The sequence below is a fragment of the Phyllostomus discolor genome, chromosome 4 (assembly GCF_004126475.2).
Source record: "Phyllostomus discolor isolate MPI-MPIP mPhyDis1 chromosome 4, mPhyDis1.pri.v3, whole genome shotgun sequence".
NCBI classification, from domain to species: domain Eukaryota; kingdom Metazoa; phylum Chordata; class Mammalia; order Chiroptera; family Phyllostomidae; genus Phyllostomus; species Phyllostomus discolor.
Genome location: NC_040906.2, coordinates 126,257,982 through 126,282,867, shown reverse-complemented (window position 1 = coordinate 126,282,867; position 24,886 = coordinate 126,257,982). Strand labels below are relative to the sequence as shown.

At 37.2% G+C, this 24,886-nt stretch overlaps 1 protein-coding gene across 1 annotated transcript in view; it reads right to left on the bottom strand.

Annotated features, from left to right (window-relative positions):
* Window positions 1-13,996, bottom strand: part of HCRTR2 (hypocretin receptor 2) — an 84,423-nt gene extending 70,427 nt beyond the window's left edge. The window contains exon 1 of the mRNA XM_028510089.2: window positions 13,347-13,996. Coding sequence (XP_028365890.1) covers window positions 13,347-13,572 — 226 coding nt within the window. The 5' untranslated portion in view covers window positions 13,573-13,996. The remainder of the gene's footprint in view (window positions 1-13,346) is intronic.
* Between the last annotated feature and the right edge of the window lie 10,890 nt (window positions 13,997-24,886).

Here is a 24,886-nt window from a genome sequence, read left to right as displayed (position 1 = left end):
ACTTTTCAAATTGTATTCATATACCAACAATACCTCAAATGCTACTTCCTACCCCAACTCAAATCTAACTCTTATGTTTCCATGCTCTAACACTTAGCGTATGCTTCTTCAGTAACCCTCACAGTATGGTCTACGGTTTACATGTCAGTCTCTCCTGCAAGATTAGAAATTCCTTGTAGGTAAGATCCAGGCCTCATTCACTTCTCCGTTTCCTCCACAGAATGTAATAGAACAGATTTCACATTGAAGGCATTCAATAAATATTTGCTGAATGAAATAAGAAAAGGAAATAGCTCCAAATTAGATAAGCCCTGGAAAACCTGTGTGGTGGTTCAGGTTGCTTTATATTTTGTGCACCTTTTGCTGCTACAGTTGCACTGAGTTGCCTTTACTTGCATTTGGATGATAAAGATATATTTGCATGATATCAAATCACACCAACAGTTGGTAGATACTGCCATTGTGACTGAGCACTCAGAGAAGTCTCAAGAACTCCTGTGTATTAGCAGAGAAAATCTGTGTTAGGCTTGACTTTTGCTGATGCTCCTCTTCCCTTCTCTGCATCCAGGTTCCTGCACTGAGTTACAGACCAATGAGGCCCTGGTGATTAGTCACTGAATCTTCAGACTCTTTCAGTTGAGTTTACCAAAAAATGCACATAAAAATTTGTGCATTCTTCTTAAACTACACACATTCTGTTTCTCAACTTGCTACACACACTTTCACAGTTGCATTTTCCCAGGGGGAATGGAAAGGGAGAACAGAGCATTGTTTTTATTTAGTACTCAGAAATGGGGAAACAAAGTGATAACATGGACAGCTATTCAAACAAGTGACACAAAAGCAGCTCTCTAATATTAAATGTCACTCATTACCTGGAAAGAAGGGTGAATAATAGCCCAATTACACAGGTTGTTGTAGGATTAACTAAAATGTTAAAGAGTTATGTAATTATGGCAATATAACAACTCCAAAAAAATAACATGCAAATTCTATTATAATTTACTTCATTCACAGCAATAAGAAATTTTGGTTAAATTGGTTTAATTAGTCAAGGGTCTTCTAGCAATGTCTCCCTTCTCTGAGCAAGACAGCACTTCCATTTTTTAAAATTTATAACTTTAATGGATATTTCAGGAAACTGAGGTCCTGAGTTAGTCAAAAGGGTTTTTTCCCTCTTATTCCCCATTAAATGAAGTATCTGAACTATTCAGTTATTACCAACACTGCTCTTGTGCTCCATCTGAAAATAGATTTTTTTCAATTGTCTGCACTGTCTAGTGTACTTGTGACTAGAATTGTCATGTCACTGGCAATGGGCAGAATGAAAAAGGATTCTTAAGGCTGAGTCTCTGTGGGCATCCTTGAAACACCTGGGACTCGCATGAAGGTATGTTTGGCTCTTTTTATTGCAGAAAGTGTGGGGTCCTGGTAACATTCAGCCTCAGCTCTCTTCCTGCATATGGGACACAAATGGTCAAATGTTTCCTTAGACTTTTATGAAAACATAAAAGAAAACAACCAAGAATTACTTCAAATCAAAGAGCAAAGAGGGCTTAAGTAAGAATTGTGTATATTACGTGTTCTCTGCAGTTATTGTAGAATATATCATGTTATTTGGAAGGATCTTGGTATAACTTCCTTGAGGAGAAAAAAACAAAACAAAAAACCTGCTGTAGCACAGTCTTAAATCCCACTTGACAAGAGACAGACAGTTTCTTGGTAATGTTAAGGGAATTTCAGTTGTGGGGAGAGATTTGCAAATGGTCCCCAAAACATTTCTTTAGTAACTATATAATATTCATTTTAAAGAGTGTGTTCCTTAAGATATTGACCAAAATTATCACAAACATAATTCAGATTACCAAGGTTTTATTTTAAAATTGTATATTGAAAAAATGTAAAGCCTCTATTGCCTATTTTAATGTACTCATAATTAAAGCATTTCTCTTGGTGGAAATCTAATACTTTATTTGGTAGCTAAAAATTGCTGCATGCCTACCACTGTTCTAGACAGTGAGGACACATCCACAAAAGAGAAAAATAAAGGATCTCTCCTCATAGAGCTTACATGATACTTAAGGGAGACACAGAAAAATGAACAAATAAACCAAGAGTATATTTTCAAAAGTGGTAAGTTCTATGACAAAATAAAATGAAGTGGTGTCATGGTACATGAAGGGGCTGATAATTCAGACTGGGTCTTCATAGAGACCTTGTCAAAAGATGTGACAGGGGACCTGAGGAGGAGCCACCCATGAGAGGGTCAGAGAGGTTAGAAACAGTGAAGGCTCTAAAGCAGAAATATATTGTCTGTTCAAGAGAATGAACTTATGCCACAACAATCAATGAGAACAAGAGGTACTCCTTCTTTTAGGAATGTTAATTCAAGGACTTATGCATCTGGTAGTTGAAAATAGCTCTTAACTCTAGGAAAGTCAAGGCCTTATACCAGTTTTGGCATGTTTAACGTTCAAAGAAGGTAGCTTCTTACTCTTGCATGAAAAAACTCCGGTGGCCCTGACTAATGTGGCTCAGTTAGTTGTGTTGTCCTGCAAAGCTAAGGGTTGCCATTTGATCCTCAGTCAAGGTACATGCCTGGGTTCAGTCCCCAGCCAGGACAGTTCCCCAAATGTGTCTGTGTGCACACACACAGGTTTTTAGTTATGAGTTTTTTAGTTCTTAAAATCTTACTCTTCAATTTCCACTGAGATAGTTTGGCTTCTTTTCAGTGATTAGTTGCAAAGTTCATTATGCCTGGAAAAAACAAAACACATAAATCTATAAACTTGGGTTACGGACTTTCAGGAATCTATGAGTCACCACCACCATCTCTGATGACTTCAAAGAACAAGGTCTTTCTAGGCTTCCTGTGTCTGAGGTGTAAATAAAGCCCGAGCGTGTAAATGTCCCAGTAGTTATGAAGTCCTTTCTTATACCAGTTAGTGAGATTTGTTAATGTGTATTTTAAAGCTTTCTAAAATTAGGGATTTTTTATATTAAGTATTCTAATTGGAAAGATTAACTTTTAAGCTATTTTATCATAATGAAAAGTTGACTCAGTTTTACCCAATGACAAATGGTTTCATAAACACTTAAGCATATCTTTGTACATCTATCCAGAAATATTTGCACAATTTGCACATTTTAAGAAAGACAAATTTACTTCAGAATAGAATTTATAGGCAATATAGTTCTCTACCAAAGTGGATGACTTATCAAATTCATTCTGAATTGATGAAATGAATTAATATAGACAGTACATTTTTGACCCCATTTCTAGAAATGTAGTGATAAAATGAAGGCCTCACATGGTTACAAACCATGTCCTTTATAAATTCATTTTAGAGTGTCTCAGGAGGAAAAAAAACTCACTGAAAACCTAGAAAAGGATATTATAATTTTTAATCTCCACTGTATTCCTATTGTCAACTAAGAGTAGTGAATAAAGCTTTTTTAAAGTATTTATTTATTTATTTTCCATTTTAAAACTTCCTATATACTTTTATTTTAATTTTTAAAAATAAATGTACTGGGTGTAACATTTGTTAATAATGTGTAAATTTCTGGTGTAGAACTTTATGATACAACATCTTGCTACTCCACTGTTTAAAAGTTTTTTAAGCCACCACAGTTTTAAAAATTTTGAAATGTCAAGTCAACTTGTAGAGAAATGTTTCTTGTAATTCCCTCATGACTCACCTGGGGTCAATGTGATATTCTCATTGATTATTTTAATGATAAAAATGCCATTTAGAATAAATTTTAAATGAGCATCTTTAGATAATTCTAAGTACATTGCAGTAAAAAAATAGGGATTTCATTTGAAAATATAAAAAAGTTCACCCTGACTGCCCTGGCTCAGAGGATTAGGCATTGTCCCAAATATCAAAAGTTTGTAGATTAGAGTCCCAGGCAAGGCACATGCCAGCTGGGGCCTGGGAGAGGCAACCAACTGATCAACGTTTCTCTCACACATTGATATTTCTCTCACCTTCTTTCTCCCTCCCTTCCCTTCTCTCTAAAAGTAATAAAAAAATTTTAAAAGACAATATTAAAAAAATTCATTAGAACTCAAATTTTTCATCTTCTTGATATTAGTTTGAGCCTAAAAAATTATCTAAAGGCCAAAATAATGGGTGACTAGGAATATAGTAACTTTTTGAAACCTCCCAAAAAATTTATTATAAAAATGATTTTAGTGAAAACTATATAGAATATTGGAAAATATTAATAAAGCCATGGCATGTAAGATTTTTATATGCATCCTTCAGGAAAAATATAAAAATAATTTAAACAGAAATTTCTTCTCAAATTTAAATATTCTGTAAAGCAAAAAATACCAACATTTTTTCTAATTTTAGTCTTTTTCTTTTTTCCTTCCTTTACTTTTCATTTTCTCACTTTCTTCTTTTCTCCTTTTCTTTCTTATACAGCATATAGAAACCTTCATAGAAGTAATTATTTAGATAGTTTTTATTGTCTTTTATTATCAATTTTTTTACTGAAGCCAGCTTGATTTAATGAGCCCCAACATCAGTATAAAACCCTCACAAGTCTTCCTCCTTTTGGACTTTCTTTACATTAACCCCAGGATGCTCGCATGAAAAGTGCACACCAATGGCAGCACTCTCCTTTAAACCTCTTAAGGCTCCCTTTAAACTACAGCATCAAAGCCAGCCAGGACCTTCAGTAAGGTACACAGGCCTTCCCTAACCCAACCCTTACTAATGCTCCAGCCTCATCTCTAGACTCCCCTCATCCTCAGTTACACTTGAGTTACCCAACTGCTTAACATTCTCTTCATAGCCCATGCTATTTCACGCATCTTTGATTTCACTCATGTTGTTTCCTCTGCTTAGGACATCCTTACCCGCTTTTCCTCACCTGTATAACTTTAATTGAAGCGTTAAAATTCAGGGTATGTGTCATCTCCTCCTGAATCTTTCTCTAATCCCCCAAGTGAAATGAAGTACTCTTTCTATATACTTTCACTACATCCTATCACCATCTGCCAGAGCACTTGCCACATTATATTGAAATAATCTATTAATATGTTTGTCTCTCCACCTAGAGTGTAGGTTTCATGGTTTCTATTATCTTTTCCTCTAGATTCTTAGATGATAATCAACTTAGAAAAGTTTCCCAATATTATAAGTTATTTTTACTGGCAGAGCTCTAAAGTGTGAAGTGGTTATAGCTATCAGCTATCTTAGCCTTATGCCATTAAGAATATGATTGCTAAATTTCCTTATTCTGAGTCTATACAAGCTAAAAATACTTTTAACTATTGTATGGTTTCCATGACAAAGACAGGATTCCTTTACATTTTTCAGTCCTGTTTGCAGGTAGGGTGATAAAATGTGTTTGGTTTGGGCCAAATGATTAGGGGTACAGTTGACATGTGTAGCTTTTGGGCAAAGGTAGTTAAGAGCCAGTATACTTTTTCTAGTTCACATTTCTGCTACCATGACAACTTAGGAGACTGTATAATAACTTACCCCCAAATTAAAAAAAATCTTAAAACAACAAACATATTATCTCATAGCTTCTAAAGGGTTAGGAATCAGGAAGAAATTCAGCTAGACTGTTCTGCCTGTTATTAAGTTTCAGTTCAGGGTGCTGTTGCAGGCATCTCAAGAATCAACCTGACTGGAAGATTTGCTTTCACATTCATACATGTGGTTGTCAGAAGGCTATATTTCCTCTATGGCTGTTGGATGGGTTTTTCAATGTCTTACTATATGCATTGCTAACAATGAAACATCTTACTTTCTTCAAAACAAGAAATCCAAGAGCAAGAGAAAGAGTGGGGACTCAAAGCAGAAGCTGTAACCTTTTATAATGTAATCTTGAAAGTGACAGACTACCCCCTGTGCTGTACGTTTTTGGTCATGGCCCAATCCTGGCACAGTCTGACAAGGGGACTACACATGGGCATGAAGACCTGGAGGTGAGGCCATCCTGGAGGCTGGTCACCACAGAGGCCACATGTTAAGGTGGTGCACAAAACATGGAGGACACCTGGACAATGAGTTAGTGGGTAAAACAGACTCCACAACCCACTTTAGCTATTACATAAGCAAGAAATAAACTTTTGTGACACGAAGCCAGTGAGAATTCAGGGTTTATTTGCTAGTATGGCATAGTCTAGCTATTCAGACCAATAAAGCTCTCATAAAGCAATGCCTACAGAAAGAGGCTGTGATGATTGAAAGGACTTTGAGCATTCTAGAGCTCGTGAGAGTAACTTCCTATTTTAAATTAAAACATTAGAACTCTTATTTTCTTTTTTTGCCAGGTTTGTGAGTTTGGTTAGTATACATTTGAACACATACTGTTAAAAAAACCAGATATCAAAGACTTCGCAGCTGAAGGCCAGACAGGCATAGTTAGCATCACTATCCTGGCCTCTTATATATAGGAAACTAACAAACTCCTCCCAGGCTGACACACGACTCTTTCATATTTGTATCTACTCAAACTTTTTTAAGGTGATTCAAGTACTTGAATTATTTCTTCACTAATTAAGACCTACCTGTTAATATTGTTGTGAAGAATAAATTAGACAATATATGTAACAATATCTTCTGAAGAGTGAAATGCCATGTAAATATTGAATATTGTTCATTCGTATTTGATATTAAAAGCAGGTTACTGGAAATGACTCAATGTTAACAATCCCAAAATATTTTTAAAGAATAAAGTGCATATTTATTCTGAAGTTTGTTTTTTTGTTTGTGAGAAAACATAACCTATTTTAAATATACATATAAAATACATTTACTTTGTTAAGAGATCATCTCTCTTTCAAAACAAAGGTGAAATGAACAAATTCAGTCCCACAAACCGTCTATTAAAATACTGGTCATATACGTTGTACATTTCATCTAGTAGCATCTCAAAGTGGTCTATTGTCAGTGTCTAAAGGTAACACCCTTATGCTCTAGTAATGTATTGTGCGATATAAAGATGGACCTATTCAGTCAAATCAAAAGAAACTTATCATTTTTACAAAGTTAACATTAATTATGTCACAGGAAGGAAAAAATAAAATGCATGTATAGGATTGAAAACTTGAAAAGATAGAAAGCAGGCTGACCTGTCAGGGGATTTGGGTGCAGGTGTGGAGGGATTGAGCAACAAAGAAAAGAAAGAAAAAACTCATGGACACAGATGACAGTGTGGTGACTGCAGGTGGAGGGGGATGGTGGGAAGTGGAGGAAAGTGTGGGGGGCGTATATGGTGTTGAACAGACACTAGACTTGGGGTAGCTTTGGGGCAGTAAGTAAACATGCATACAGTATACGCACGATGTGTTGTAGAATTGTGCACCAAAAACCTGTATGATTTTTGTTAACCAGTGTCACCCTAAAAATTCAACTAAAAATAAATTAATTAATTAAGTAATTTTAAAAAAAGGGAAAAAAGATCTTTAGATCATGTGAGATAGTGAGTGTTACACCCTCAGTGTTAAATCATGGCTAAACATAGCACCTTCAATGACAACGTAATCCTTGGCCAGAATTATCTAACATGTATCCAGTGACTCACCCCTTGACCAGGCAAAAGCATTTTTGGCAGCACCTACTTTACCTTGAAATTTTCTCTTTTGAGGTAACACGAGCCTGACCTTGATCAGTTTATCAGATGAGCTCACAGCTATAGTCTGTCAGAGAAAAGGTGTGGCAACATGCCAGAACAACTCTGTAAATTGTCTAGAGGGCACACCTAAGTATCATTTCCACTTTCTGTTTGTCTGTGTTTCTCAATCAGAATCAGAAGCAAAAGAGAGAGACAGGATAAAGTAATGGAACACAAAAGGGCCATGGAACCCGATAATTTGTATTTGAAACCTAGTGCTGCTACTTGCTGTATGACTAAACTTTGGAATCAGTTAAAATAGCTCTTTGGATTTTAGTTTTCTTGTTTGTAAAACAAAGCTATTAATTTCCTCCTTAAAAGCTTGTTATAAAGCATCAATGAAATAGTTACATTTATTGTGCAGCCTGGCACATGGTACTCAATAAATATTCTTCGCTTTCCTTTGCAGTGAGGGAAGGAACTCGAGATGAATATCCTCCACTTCACCCACCACATGACATTGACTGACCCCTACCAGTGAGCCATTAATTAATGAAGCCAACATCACTCCTGGTGGGGAATATGTCAGAATGCTGCAAGAAGACAGATGGAAAGATCGTCTTTCACTAGTGAAATAACACCAGTGATGGATACTCCTGAAATGGTAGGAGCTGAGTGAGAATTCAGAGACTTTGGAATGCTAATATAGCTGCAGTACCTGAGGATTTGCAAATATATTCTAAACTCTTCAATGATTAAAATATATATATCTATAAAATACATGTGTATGCCCTAATAAAATTAAAAACCTGGAGTACTACATTTGTGTTTGAATGTCAGATTTGGCCTCTTTTGGAAATTGGTATTATTTATATTATCACACTTTACTCATGTTTTTTCAAATATAGAAAGAGTCCCTTACATTCAAATGATCAGTAGCACATGTTATCTAATTAGTGTCTGTTCATGATAATTGTTGCTATTGTATTTAAGACAGACATTTAAAAAATTATCACTGAGCTTTTGTGCAACTCGAAAGCACAATTTATTTTACCCAGTAAAACTAAGTGGTTGTGATTTTACTAAAAATGTGGAGGCATCACTTTAATTCTTATTCAACTAAGCATGTTTTGCACTCTGTAACTAAAAACACACATTTAAAGTTTATTGAGTATATTTATATTACCTTTTACAGTCACTATTCTTGACTTCTACAGAGTCCTGGAAGACATGAGTAATATATTATCTTTATTCTCTTTCTGCTTCCTGCATAGGAAAGGGTTTGCACATACTGACAGATCTGAACTGGGGATTAGGAGAGCCATCAAAGAAGTGTTTCTTAGACTGAGGAGTAGTGAGAACCTGTAACTGCCACTTCCAAAATCAGGGCATAAGATTAGCTCTATAAGAAGGAATCCTATTACAGACATTCTTCCTATCCCATCCACTGAACTTAGGTTAACTGTTATTGGGTAAATCCTTAACAGGCAGTGTGCTTTAACTGAGCTAAGCCAACATATTATTGCCAGTGTGCATTTGTGTGTATGTGGGTGCTGCTTAAAACATTAACACTGGTAGACCAACCCACCAACAATGCAAATCTCTGTGTATGGGATGCAGTGCAGGCACACTGAAACTGTGTGTGTGCCAGAGGAAAAAATTATCATGATAGGAATGACTTTCACAGAGAGGTGGGAAAGCAATGTTAAGTAGTCAGTACAAAGGCACGAAGCACCTGTTAGAGCTGGTGTGACAAAAGAGAGTAACATGTGCCAACTTGATTTTAGTTAGCAAAATACTCAATTGAGAAAAGGCAAGATCAATTTTACTATCTTTTAGTAAAGCATTCAATTCAGAAAAAGGCTAGAGCAGAGGCCATAAAGAGCTACAGAACCACAGACATAGAGACAGAAAGTGGCTGATATTCAACAGTTAGAATGAAGTCACACAAAACAGCATTTAGTGTTTACTATGAGTTGAGAAAACATATACAATATACACACATGTTTAGTATGTCCACATGTATACATACCTACATATACATACACACACATACACATATATATTCCTTTCTATATATCTACATACTAGATATCTATATATTATAGCCTCATCAGATTTCTATAAGGCAGATATTATCAGCCTTAATTTTAAGTCGGAAAGAACAGATTTGGAGAGGTTAGTAACTTGTTAATGGTCACACAAGAAGCAAAAAGCATAGGTGAACTCATGTCATTTGTTGAATATTCTCATTTTTCATAATGAAACAACAACAGGAGAAATAAAAGCATTCCAGGTAAAAATGAAGATATCTTTAAATGCAGAAGTAAAAAAGGCAGAGAATTGCTCACTTCCTCCAAAGTTTAATGTTTGAACTGACTAGAACTTATCTCTCCATCCAGTTTCAACTCAAAAGAATAGCAAACAGGAAATTAAATATTTTCCTTTGAGTGTCCCCAAGAGCTTTGTCCCCCAAAACACATTAATTTTAAAAACATAATATTGCTCAAAGCATACTGGTTAAATAATTGAATGCAGCCACTTGGATTTAGTACAAGATGTACTTGGGGATAGGTTTTGCAGGGCATAATTTTAAAGATATGGGAAAAGTACTGTTTCCAAAAAGAACCCTGCCCCACCTTGTCTTCTAGGACTTAAATTCTGTAATTACACATACATGTACTTTTTATTAGAATGCAACACTAGTGAAATTCTGTGTAGCAGAGTATTTGCCTTATTTTTAATGACTTTTGTCACTTTTTTTTTCAGGAAACTGCTCTCTATCTCTGGAAAAAAGCACCTGATAGTGGAGAGGGCATATAATGAAAGAGAGGAACTGTTGAGTAAAGAAAATAACGTGGGAATGATCAAGACTTTGTCATCCTGTTATATGACTTCACAAAAGGACAGTGGGGGGCATGCCTTCTAACCAGTGTGTTACATTTGTAAATTCAGTAAGATTGAGATTTTCCAAGTATTCAGTTACATGCAAGTGCAAACAGTGAATGGACCCAAAGGGTCAGAGATTACATAAGCTACCTACACTGTGGTATTTCACCTTCAAACCTAATGTTGCCTTTTTATCTTACAAAATAAGGTGACATCCTATTACTCTCTGCATAGAATTACATATGCCAGAGGGAGGAAAAATCAATTCTCAATGTAATCCATTTTGCAAATCTGACAGTGACATCAAATAGCAGGAAGCTGTCTGTGAGTAATGATACTGCTCATTTGTTTAAATGTCAAACTTAACTTCATCAACTCTCAGGGAATATGTCAGCAAAGAATAGGTTTCAGTTCAGCCAGAGACAATCTCAGTGTCATTCAATGCTGAGGAAAATAGCTGTCAGCATCTTGAGAGCAGAGTGCTTTGAGTAAATATTTCTTTTTAAGCTGAATGCAATTGGCTATTTCAGCACTTGGCACTATGGACAGTGCTCTCTTCCTTTACCTAATGAAACAAGTCCTCTTACTGTAGAGGTGTTTCCTTCTTGAGATTAAAGCATTCCCCAGGCTAGTAAGCCAACCCCCCTAAACTACTCAATTAGGATATAATAGGCCTCACAGGTCTGTGCAAAGCTGTAATGAAATAACAGCAAAGTGGAGCAACTTTTATCACAGAAATTAAGCCTGAAATAAAATCAGAGAAGGGAAACCGTTATGATTTGTAGCTATTCCTGCAAGACATGTCAAAAGTTTGCTGCACTGCAATAACAATTCTCTATGACCAGGTCTTTGTTGTAGAGAATGACAGAGCCATTAACCTCTTGTGGTAATTTATTAGCAGTGAACATAGGTACAGAAGAGAACAGGAAGTGTGTTTCATAGGCTTGCAGACAATCAGGAGTCAGGAATTTATTCCTTATATAGTTTCAGCTATAGAGTGGAATATCAATGAAGAATTCTGGATCTGAGGTCAGATGAAATGGAACCGAATCTGAATCATGTTCCTTAATAAGTCCTTTCACTTCTCTAAGCCTTGCTTCTTCTTCTGTCAAATGTGGGTTAGTTTGAGGCTTAAGTGAGAGAGTGTATATGAAGGGGTCTGTCATGCATTAGGTACTCAACAGATATTCAATTTGGAATATTCACTTATCATTAAGTGTTGGCATAATGCAGGGAAATGTTGCTGTACTAGTGGCCATGTCTTAAAAGTTGTAACACTAAGGATGACAAGAAGAAAACAAGAAAGGTATTATATTAATATATGTATCCTTATAACAAAGGGCCCTAACCATGTATATTTTCACCTTTCTCCATCTTATTTACATCCCCCAAAGATTCCCTTATGTGTATCTTTAAAAATCCAACAAAAAATAGTCCAAAATAATGCAGGATGAACAAAACTAAAGTTCTCAGAGGAGTCTTATTTTTCTTATCACATACTATTCTACCAACTTTCCCAGAACACCTGCCCATCAACATACTACCTACCACTCCACTTGTTGAATGAGTGAGAGGCTTTCAGTGCCTCCTGACCAGACTGACATACTTGGGGAGAGAAGGTAAAAATGAGGTGAGTGATGAAAGCCTGATAAATTCCTTATTATCCTCCACTGCAGCTACAAATTCTCTGCTTTGGGCTTCAAAGCCTCTCAGCCTCTCACTTTACTCCTCTTCTTCCATTTTTATAATTGAAAATCAAAAGCATCTTCTCCTAGTCCGTCCACCCTTTACAGTTCCATTTCCTCCTGTTATTTTCAACAGAGATTCCCTCCACACTGCCCTCCGCATAGGAAACGCCTCCTACTCTTCATTCATCCAGGTACGTGGCTCCTTCCACTCACAATTCATGCTAAGTCCTCCTGTCCCTTGCAAAGCTGCTTTTTAAGTGGATTCCCCAGCTGTCCTAATAAACTCAACCACCTCAGCCACCATATCACCGTTGCACCTACTCCCCAAACCTCAGAAATTGTGCAGAGGTGGGGAGAGGGGAGGTTTACATTCAAACCTAGACAGAGACAAATAGAGAGAGCCTAGCATTAAGCTTGGTCTCATCTTTGGAGAAAAAAAAAATCAGTTACAAATATTCCCCAAGCGTGGCAACAAACGTCCGGGGCAGTAGTGGGGGGGGGGGGGGGTTGGGCCGTGTTGGTCGAGTGAATGAATAAATGAATGATGAATGAATAGGTGAATGATTGTCATCTTTTTGGCACTTTTCTCAGAGGCCCCTCCTTGCTTGAGCCCAGCACGGTTCCTGTGTAAATCAGCTACAGTGCATGAATGAACCCTCTGCTTTTCCTCCGTCTCTACACCCTACCCTTTTATTACCACCTCTGGACAGAGCCTAAACCTCCGCGCCGAAGGGCACTCTACTTCGTCTGCAAATCCTTTGTGACTTCAAAAGCCGAAGCAAGATTGCTCCTTAGAGGCACAGCTTTGCTTTCTGCCAGCTTTACTTCTCCCCAGACCCCCAAACACACAGCCACGTTACACAAAAGGATGACTAATTTCCCCATACTCAAAATCCACCTGGAGATCCCCGTCGCTGCCACTCTGCTGGCACTTGTAACCCAGGTGGTCGCCTAAGAAACGCCGTTCCCCGCTTCTCCCTGCAGAAAAAAGGAATCACCATTCCAGGGCTTGGTCCTGGTTCCTAAAAACCAAAAAACTTTTTTTTTTTTAGTAGAAAACCCCACCCCGAGAACAGCGACCTCTTTGTTTGCGTCTGAGCGCGAGGGAGGGGTCTCCGAGCCTTTGCAGCCTGGGGCGAAGAGGACGTGATAGCCCTCTGGAGGGCTTCTCCAGACTACACTCACCCAGGACGTTCCCAATGAGAGCCACCACGAACACGATGATGTACCCAGCGATCAGGACCCACTCATAATCTTTCGGGTGTAGGTAGTCCTTCCACAGGTACTGCAGGAATTCCTCGTCTTCATCGTACTCGGTGGGGTTCAAAGAGGGCTCTTGAGTTTCATTCAGCTCCGAAGCAGATGACAAGTTGCAACAAGGAGGTGAGTCCTCCAAATCTGTGCCGGACATCACGGGCTAGAGTCCAGTCGGCTCAGTGCTGCAAGCTGCTCTTCCCTTTCCCCATGAGCACTGGTGAGTCGCGGTGGGAAAGGCTGCGAGGAGAGGCGAGAAGGGGCTCCAGAGCAGAAAATGACGTGAAAAGTTATCGAGCCAATGCCTCCGGAGTCCTACGCTGGGCAACTTCTGCGGCGCATTCGCTGTCTTTGCAAACGATTTTGCACCCTGGGACTCGGAGGCTGCAGCAATGACACCGAGAGGAGGAGACGCTACCTCAGTCTGTGCTCAAGCTCAATTACTCCTCATTCCAACACTGAGTCTGCAGCCCACAGCCTCCTCCCGTGCTGACGGAGAGCTGAAGTGGGAGAAAAAAAAAGTAATGAAAATTATTTTAACCTGTTTCTCTGTGGGTTCGCTCTCCCTCGTTTCTACTTTTTTCTTCTCCACTTCTCACGTGCAGTTTGTATAAACCATACATACTGTAGGTCTGTGGACATAGCGCGCATGTCAATACATGATTAACACAGGGTTTATTGATGCATTTGTCTCCTTCATGTAAATATAAAGGTAATGGGGAGGAACCACTGTGTTCCTCCATCAGGACTATGCAGAAGTAATTTCAGAGAAGTATTTTAACATTTGTGTTTGGCTTTGCCAATTTAGCAGTTGCTGAATCTTTAAGGCATCTCTTCCTCTCTCCATCCTCTGAGCTGGGGAATAAGACCCTATATAAGATATATTTAGTTGGAATTTGTATTTACAACAGCATGTCATATGAAATACAGCAGCGAACCTTTAAAGGACACTAAGGGTCATAAGTGTGCTCCTAGTTAATGTTGTCAAGCAGAGGAGACATACCCAACAGCCTGAAACAGATTCTCTGCAGGATGGAGTGAAATAAGCAGAAGTGCTCCTTCTCTGGTGAATACCACACCCCACTGGTCTTTCTCCTCATTGACTCATTACTGATATCACCTGTCATTCTCTCATTAATTTATTTGGTCTCTAAGTCTTTTGGGATTTGTCTGGGTTTTGCTCAGGATCCTTTCATTCTCAATGAGTCTGTTTGGAATATTGCATTTGGACTGGGAAGGACCTTGAAATCATAGGCTAACTTTTAGCTAAAGATTAGAAGCCTCCTGATAACATTGCTGATGTGTCCCTACCTAATTTGGATGCCACCACCATAATTTATTATCTTCACCCTTATAGGACTGCTGTAAAGTTTAGAAAACTGGTCCTTACATTGAAACAAGCTCTAAAACCAACATTTGTTTTGGTTTTTTTTTTTTTCGTTTTTGCCTTTAATCCCCAATTCCTAGATTGCACCTTGGTGCTACATGGAATAAATCCTCCACAAGACAATTCTTCACGTATTCAAAATAAGCACCACAGTTCCCTCCCCTTTCCATACTCCTTGCATTCACTTTTTCTCCAATTATTTCCACTGTTTTTTTTAAATGTCACTATCTCTACAACCTATATTTGCTTGATCTTCCTTAGACAATTGTCAATACCTTGCATAACATGCAACTAAGAGGAAATTCGAGAACATGGTGTGGGTCTTGCCATTACAAAATGACTATTTAGATGCAAACAATGTTTGTACCTAATTATTTTTTCAAAAGTCACAACACATTGAGGATTCATACTGAGCATTTAGTCACTTTCTACCCCAACCCTCAGTCATAATTCTTCACATTTGTTTTGTACATTATAGTTTACAAAATTATTTTGTGCACTTTACTTTAAAATCTCCGGGGGGGGGGGGGGGCTGTTATTAGGCCTGTTCACAGATGAGAAAACTGTTCCTGAAGAAATTATATGATTTATCAAAGGTCAAGTGACTAGTCACAAAGCCATCCAGTTCTGATCCCAGCTTGGTGCATCTATTATTCTACAGATGTCATCTTTCATAACAAATACTATTATATGTACCCATTTTTCCTAGTCAAGTTTGTTTTTTTAAATATACTTTATTGATTATGCTATTACAGTTGTCTCAATTTCCCCCTTTTGCACCCTTTCCACACAGTACATCCTGTTCCTTCTGGCACTTTCCCCCCACCTTAGTTCATGACCATGGTTTGTGCATATATGTTCTTTGGCTACTCTGTTTTCTATACCGTTCTTAACACCCCCTGTCTATTTTGTACCTACCAATTTGTACTTATTAATCCTTATACCTTTCCCACCTTTTATCCCCTTCCTCCTCCCAACTGATAACTGTCTAAATATCCCCATATGTATGATTCTGTTTCTGTTCTGTTCATTTGCTTGGTTTGTTTTTTTAGATTCAATTGTTGATAGCTGTGAATTTATTGCCATTTTAACATTCATACTTTTGATCTTTTTCTTAAATCAGTCCCTCTAACATTTCATATAATAATGGCTTGATGAAGATGAACTCCTTTAGCTTTACCTTGTCTGGGAAGCACTTTTTCTGCCCTTCCATTCGAAATGATAGCTTTGCTGGATAGAGTAATCTTGGTTGTAAGTTCTTGCTTTTCATCACTTTGAATAATTCTTGCCAGACCCTTCTAGCCAGCAAACTTTCTTTTGATCAGCTACCAGTCTTATGAGAACTCCTTTGTAGGTAACTCTCTCCTTTTTTCTTGCTGCTTTTAAGATTTTCTCTTTTTCTTTAACTTTTGACATTTTAATTATGATGTGTCTTGGTGTGGTCCTCTTTGGGTTGAACTTGTTTGAGTCTCTCTGTGCTTCCTGGACTTGTATATCTGGTTTCTCTGCCAAATTAGAGAAGTTTTCTTTCATTATTTTTTCAAATAAGTATTCAATTTCTTGCTCTTCCTCTTCTCCTTCCAGTGCCCCTATTATTTGAATATTCATACATTTGAAGATGTCCCAGAGGCTCCTTTGTCTATTCTCAGTTTTTTTTTGGGGGGGGATTATTTTTTCTTCTTGCTCTTCTGATTGAATGTTTTTTTTTCTTCCTTATGTTCCAAATCATTGATTTGATTCTTGGCTTCATCCCCTGCACTGTTTGTTCCCTGTATGTTTTTCTTTATTTCACTAAGTGTAACTTTCATTTCTGCCTGGTCTTTGTTATGCTGTTATAGTATGCAGTGGGTTACTTGAGCATCCTGTTAATCAGTATTTTGAACTCTGCATCTGATAGATTGCATATCTTCATTTCATTTAGTTTTTCTTATGAATGGAGTTTTATTCTATTGTTTCATCTGTGCCATATTTCTTTGTCTCCTCATTTTTGGCAGCCTCCCTGTGTTTCTCTGTATTAGGTAGAGCTGCTGAGACTCCCTTAGTAGCATGGCCTATTGTAGAAAAGCACACCAGTAAATTATATGGGATGGAACCTTAGGTAATCTCCAGGGCAGAGCAACCTGTGTTGTCACTCTGTGGCTCTGTGTGGGGGAAGGCTAAGACAGGGGACAATGCCACTGCCTGACCTTTGGAGTTTTGTGTGGGAGGAAGCCCTTTCCCTGATGCCAGTCACTTCAATTTTTTCCCGTATACCATTGATACCCTTCCAGCTCTTGTCCTGGTACTGAATCCCAGAGAGAGTGAGTCTGCAAAAGCCCTAAGTCTGTTGTGAGCCCTTTAAGAGGATACTTCTGAAAATCCTGCAGTTTTGTCTGTGGCCCCACCCCTACTGGTTTTTACACCTAGATGTTATGGGGACTTATCTTTCTGGCACTGGAGACCTGGGCTGGTTGGTCTAGTGCTGGGCTGCGATCCCTCACTCCCAAGATATTCCCACTGATTTTTATCCACCACACATTGGTGTGGGACTGCCTGTTCCACATCTTCATGCCTCTCCATGCCTCTCCATACATCTCTGCATTTCTACCCCTCCTAGTTCTAGATGAATGTGGCTTCTTTAATTCCTTGGTGTTGGACTTCCATCTAGCTTGATTTCCTGATAATTCTGGGTGATATTTGATGGAGTCTAGTATAATTTTTGCTATAGTTATGCAAGGAGATGAGCCATGGTTACCTATGCCTCCATCTTGACCCCAAATTTGTTTTTAAGAGAAGGGAATAAATAAGTAGGCATTTATTTTTTTGATATATATTTATTTAGTGCTCCTGTTATACTCTCAATGATACTACAAGTTAATAAAGGTTACTACTTTCATGCATTTTCCTTTCCAATGAAGTTAGAAAGAAAACAAATCACCTAATAATTACATAACAAAAATATTAGAAAGGGGTAAGTGCTATGTTGAAAACCAAACAGGTGAAGTGATGGTGAGTGGAGAATCCCGAAGGCCATATTAGAAAAAGATGGTTAAAGAGGCCTTTGTGAAGAGGGGTATGTAAGTAGTATATCTAAATGATATATGCATATTATTAATTTAATCATATTAATTTGAGGTTTAACCAGATCTTCTTAAATGCTGACCCTATTACCCAAAGCATTAGTCATTTCTCCAGACCTCTTGTCATCAGTAAATTTGACAAGCAGGCCCTCTGTAGCTTTATTCATGTTCATTGATACAACTCTGCTAACTTTGTCTTGTGGTGTATGTGTTCCTATGATTTATAAACATCTATATTTTCCACCTCCATGTACTATTCCTTTCAAAACTGGAAAGGTTGTTGCAACTTCAGTGCCAATCTATATACATTAATGCCTGCAACTTCCTCACCGTTGACAGTCCGTAAGTCCAGACCCAGTGTGCCATTTACTAAGGACTCAGTGCCCTTAACTTTCATTTTGTGGCACTTCAATGTGTCTAGACTTTGGTCTGCTCTTTTTAAGTCTTCTATCTGCAATTAATCATCACTCTTTACTAAATGTGTTAAATAAGGAGAAGTAAGACTCTTTTCAAGATTCTGTTCTGTCACCTGCTTTATGTTGTGACAAGCTTGGATTTATCTTGATCCTGAAACTAATCCATTGCCTTCTGTCCATAATTTATCAAGTGATTTATTTTAAATATGTGGCACTCTCATGCCATCAAAAATCCTACTCAAAACTTCAAATTATTATTTATCTTTTGCTAGTACATTAGAGATGGTAACTATTGCAGCACTCATTCTTTCTGAGATCTTTTGATGTCATTTGGGACATTTGAAAAGAATTTTTAGTTGTGTAGATATTTATTCTCTTCAATTTAAAATCTTTCTGCTGGATGTAGGGGAAAGGAGTCAGCTTAATATCACCAGACAGTAAAGTTAAGTTCCAGATTGGTCTGATTATGACCTCTTAAGATTGTTATGGGAATTAAATGAACTGATACTTTTAGAACTATGTCTATTACATAGAAAATGATCTGAAAATGTTTGATGAATGAATGTAAAACTATATGCTCTCATGACATGAATATTATTTGCCATACATACCAATTATTCTAAGTGTTAAAATATTTTTAAATGTAGTTTACAATAGTCTGCATAATTCTGTATAATGACCCAACTTAAATGTTTATCTGTCACTTTTATTTTAGCTTTCCCACTAATCCAAATATATTAAAAATGACAAAGAAAAGAAAAATAAAACTCAACACTAATTGTGTTTTCCTTTCAGTGGTTGAAGTTAGGCTGCTCCGAGATCTCAAATTATATGGGCTGTCCCAGATTTTACATTCTTATCCCTGGTATGAGACCATATTTTCACAGTTCTATAATATGGATAACTTTATGGATGCACTTCAATAAATATTTTGGAGTATGTTCTATGTGTCCAGGAGTCTAGCTAAGTACTGGGGGGCATAAAGATCAATATGATGTAGTGCAACCTCAGTGATCTCACAGTCCCCTGGTGAACTGGGTGACAGAATAACTGTGAACTTGTAGTGTAGAAGGATGCACAGTGTCATGAGAAAATTAAAAAAAAATAAAAAAAACACCAACCCAGCCTGGAGAAAACCAGAATCAATGGCTCTCCTTCAGAGACAGTCACTCTTGAGCTGACCCTCTTGAAGCAAAGGAGATCACTAGCTGGTTAAGGGTGGGAGGCGGCAGAGGGAGCAGAATTTTGTGGAGATGTGGAAACGGGAGAAAACCTGAAGTGTATGGAGAAAGCACAGCGAAGTGAGCAAGGCCAGGCTTTTACAACAACCTGGGGCAGTAATGTGGAGAATAATTAAAGAAGGGTGAGGCAAGAGATAAGGGTTCAAAGTAGTATGCTAATATGTTGATTCTGCTGCCAGAAGGAAGGTAGTGGCTGTGGGAATTGAGGGAAGGTGGATATTATTCAAATACTTTTAATAGGCATCATTTAGAATGCAGACATCTTTTTTTATTACTTCCATGAGGAAGGCTGACTACATGGAAATGGTGTGCGGAGGTTTAGTTTTCTTTCTCTGTCTATTTTGAAGGATACATTCAATAAAGAAAGAGAGAGGTGTCCCACTGTTGACTTTCTGTTATTTGAAAATAAGTTGTTTTCCTTTCTTCTTATCTGTCAGAATGAAACTCAAATCAAGCCTGAACTCTCTCAGTAATGACTGAGCTTATTTATTTCCTGAATAAACGCATTAGTTTTCATGGAAATTATCTGACATGTCTAGGCATCAAATACCACATTTTCTTACAATATAGCATTGAGATAAATTTTTCTGGAAAAGTCCCTGAATCATGGGAAGTCTAGAAATCTTGTTTTCAGATAAAAGGAGAGAAAGTGATTCTGATAACTTGTTACTATCAGGAATGATTCTTGAATGGGTTACTGAGAATGAATAACCTCCTGCCCTAAAAATCTCAGAAATTAACAAACTAATTTGTTGCAAGTTATTACAGAACATTTCTTTGTGCTTCTTATTCTTTCTATTCCTCTTTTACCCCCTCCCTCTTTTAATCATATCTTATTTCAGATAAGGTTCTCTCTGTTCCTTCTTGTCTTCTATCCTGTATTATAAGGTCTGACATTTCCCTCTCATGGTGCTTCTGTTTGACAATATGAAAAACTCCTGCTCTAATTCTATCTCAAGGTGAGCACAGACAGACAGTGTTCCTCTCTTACTCAGTTTTTTGTCTCATGAAGAGCATGGAGAAGTAGGCAAGTAATTTAATTCAGTAAAGCAAATGCCATTAGGTGTATACCTTGAAAGGATTGGAAATGCAAGAAGAGCCATCTACTTTTTCAAAGTGGGGTCAAGAAAACTATCCAGAGGACATATTATTTAAGCTCAGAAATGAAGAATGAGAAAGGTATTCAGATTATGGAAGGGCTGGGAGAAGTAGGTGGTACCAGCTGAAAGCCAGTTCCTTGTTTGGGAGACATGAACAGTCAGCACTCATGGAGAGCTTACATGGGCCAAGCTCTGCATTTAGTTAATGCATGCAATGCACCTTATATATGCATTAACTAAATCAATCTTCACAACTTGAGGAGGTCTTATGAAGTGTATCAACTTTACAGATGAAGAACATGAGCCATGGAGAGGTTAAAGACCTTGTCCAAGGTCATACAGCTAGAAAGTGCCAGAGTCCTTGAGCAGAGCAGTCATGATTACATTCCAGATTTTGGTGGGGGGGGGGGGGGAGGGAGCATTCTCTATTCTGTTTACACAGTAAAAAAAAAAAAAAAAGTACTCCCAACACCACTCCCCAATATTAGTATGATCATCTGCTTACTTTATTAGTAGTAAATATATTACAAGTTTTGATTCTTAAAAAGCATGTGCATAATGATATACATTTTATGTATTTAAAAATTCTTATTACATTTTAAGTAATGTTGAAGAGCAGAATCACAGGTGAAACTTTTATACTTCTCAAGTCAATGTGTCCCCCAAAACAAATCAGTGTCTTTCTGTTCTCTTGGGTACAAGCATCTTTGTCACTGCTGTGCACCGAAGGGCGTAAACATCATCTCACTTCTGTATCCCGGAACTCAGCACAGCAATTTGCACGTATCTATAGGTCAGTCACGGTCACTTTATCAGACCCGAGCTGAATTAAAGGAAGGGACTCCTTTTCAAAAGTTAAATATTTTATGAAAAACTATAAATATGTGCCACCCTGGTTTATGGAAAACCATGGGAATTTCTGAGTATATAAGTATATATCGTTGCTTATTATTAAATCTTTAGCTAGGAAAGGACTTCATCTCTTCATCTAATGTGCTAATCTATTAATTGAGTTCTTCCCATAACCTAAAGGCTATTTTTCCTTTTTAAAATGTTAATTGATTAAAATGGAAACATAATATTTAAGTCTTTTATCCACCATGAATTTATTTTTGTGTATGGTATAAGTTGGTGATCAAGTTTCATTTTTTTGTGTGTGTAGCTGTCCAGATCTTCCAACCCCATTTTTTGAAGAGATTATTTTTACTTCATTTTATGCTTCTGTCCCCTTTGTTGAATGTTCATTGACTATAGGGATTTGGGTTTATTTCTGGGCTCTCTGTTCTGTTCCACTGGTCTATGTGTCTGTTCTTATGCCAGTACCAGACTATTTTGATTACTGTGGTCTTGTAACATAGTTTTATACAGATATTGTGATCTCCTACTTGGCTCTTCTTTCTCAAAATTGCTATGGCTATTCAGGGTCATTTATGGTTCCATATAAATTTTTGAAATGTTTGTTCTATGTATGTGAAATATGTCATTGGTATTTTAATAGTGCATGGAATCTATATGATCTCCCATATATGTGGAACCTAATCAGCAAAACAAATAAGCAAGCAAAATATAACCAGAAACACTGAATCAAAGAACAAACTGACAGTAACCAGAAGGGCAGGGGAGAGGGATAATGGGGGAAAATAGAGGAAGGTCCATCAAAGAACATGTATAATGGACACATGGACAAAGACAAAGGGGGTAGGTTCATGGGTGGGAGGCAGGGATGGGTGGGGTGGGGGGCTGAGGCAGGAAGAAAATGGAGACAACTGTACTTGAACAATAAAAAAAATGGAAACGTAATAATAGAGAGTAGAAAAATATAGGTTTCAATACAGTTGTAAAGTGTAGACCATAACTTTTGGGGTGCTTTCCCATTCTTAGTATACTTTCCTGAGAACTGCACATTACCCTCAACCACCTTGAAGGATAACCCCCCAAGAAGGAAAGTGAAAGTGCAATACTTGCCTTCCCAAAGATTGGTCCCTGGCCCCATGAGACCGTACTTTACCCTTGGTTCACTGAGGTGTCCCTTTCCATAAATATTATTTTTCCTTCAGCTTATTAGACTGGGCTCTTCCTGGAAAATAATAATGTTTGTTAAGATAACAGAAATGTACCCTTAGCGGTAAGCAGTGGGCTTATTTAGGCACACGATCTGATTTTTCCTATAAAATAAATAATCCATTTTATTGTGTTACTAAGATTAACTTAATTCCATTTCTAAAGACTTTATTATTTTTAGAGTAGGTTTAGGTTCACAGCAAAATTGAGGGGAAAGCACAGAGATGTTCACATATTGCCAACCTCACACATGCATAGCCTCTTCCATTAAAAACCCCACCAGAGTGGTACATTTCTTACAACTGATGAATGTATGTTGACGCATCATAATCATCCAAAGTCCATGGTTTATCTTAGGGATCACTCTTGGTATTGTACATGCTATGGATTTGGATAAATGTATAATATGCATCCATAATTAAATTATTATACATAATATTCATACTGCCCTAAAAATCCTCTGTGCCCCATCTATTTTAGCATTTCCTCCCTCCGAATTCCTGGAAACCACTGATCGTTATACTTTCTCCATAGTTGTACCTTTTTATGGATGCCATATTGTTAGAATCGTATACTATGTAGGCTTTTCAGATAGGCTTCTTTCACTTAGGAATATGGCCTTAAATTTCCTCCATGGCTGATAGCTCATTTCTTTTTTAGCACTGGAAAGTATTCTATTATGTGGATGTACCACAGTTTATCTATTTGCTTACTGGAGGACATCTTAGTTACTTCCAAGTTTTGGCAATTTTGAAAAAAGCTGATGGAAATATTTATGTGCAGTTGTGTGTGTGGACATAAGTTTTCAACTCCTTTGCATAAATGCCAAGCTGCAGGATTGCTGGATTATATAGTGGAATTACTCTCAGTTTTAGAAGAAACCACAAAACTTCCAAAGTGGCTTGTACCATTTTGTATTCCCACAAGTAGTGAATGAGAGTTTCTGTTGTTCTACACCCTCACAAGCATTAGATGTTACCAGTGTTGCAGAATTTAGCCATTCTAATAGGTGTGTAGTGATATCTCATTTTTTTACTTTGCATTTCATTGATAACATATGATGTAGAGCATCTTTGTACATACTTATTTACTATTTGTATATCTTATTTTATGTGATGTCTGTTAATGTCTTTAGCCGTTTTGAAAAACAGGTTGTATGTTGCCTTATTATTAAGTTTTAAGAGGTTTTTATTGTATATTTTGCATAACATGGTTTTTTTATGTGTGTCTTTTGTATATATTTTTCCCAGTTTTGGCTTGTCTTCTCCTTCTTTTGAAAGAGTCTTTTACAGCACTGAATTCATTTTAATAAAGTTTAGTCTATCAATAACTTATTTTACAGATCACACCGTTGGTGTTCTATCTAAAAAGTCATAAACACACCTAAGGTCATCTAGATTTTCTTTTATGTTATTTTGTAGAAGTTTTATAGTTCTGCATTTTATATCTAGGTCTGTGAAAGATATGAGTTAATTTTTGTGAAGGACATAAGGCCTTGTCTAGATGGTTCTTTGTCATGTGAATGTCAAGTTGTTCCAGAATCATTTGTTGAAGAGAGTATTTTTCACCATTGTATTCCTTTTGTTCCTTTGCAAAGATCAGTTGACTATACTTATGGGGGTCTATTTTTGGGTTTATGTTTGTCCTGTGGATCTTTCTGTCTATTCCTTTACCAGTACTACACTGTCTTAATTACTATAGCTTTATAATAAGTCTATAACCATTTAACCATTAAAACTATTTTAAAACCCTGTTTTTACCATTGAATTACCTTAGCACCCTTGTTAAAAATCAATTATCCATACATGTATGAATTCATCTGGGGGATCTCAATTCAATTTCATTTGTCTATATTTCTATTTCTATACCGGTATAACAATGTTTTGATTACTGTAGTTTTGTGGTATAATTAATTAATTAATTTTATTGTTGTTCAGTACAATTGTCTACATTTTCCCATCACCATTTTCTCCCATCCCAATCACCCCCACCTTCCACACTCAATCCTTCCCCCCTTTGGCTTTATCCTTGTTTCCTTTATGCATGTTCCTTGATGACCCTACCCCATCTTTCCCCCATTGTTGCCCTCCCCCAGCCCTCTGGTTACTATCAGTTTGTTCTTTATTTTAATGTCTCTGGTTATATTTTGCTTGCTTGTTTGTTTTGTTAATTAGGTTCCACTTAGAGGTGAGATAACATGGTATTTG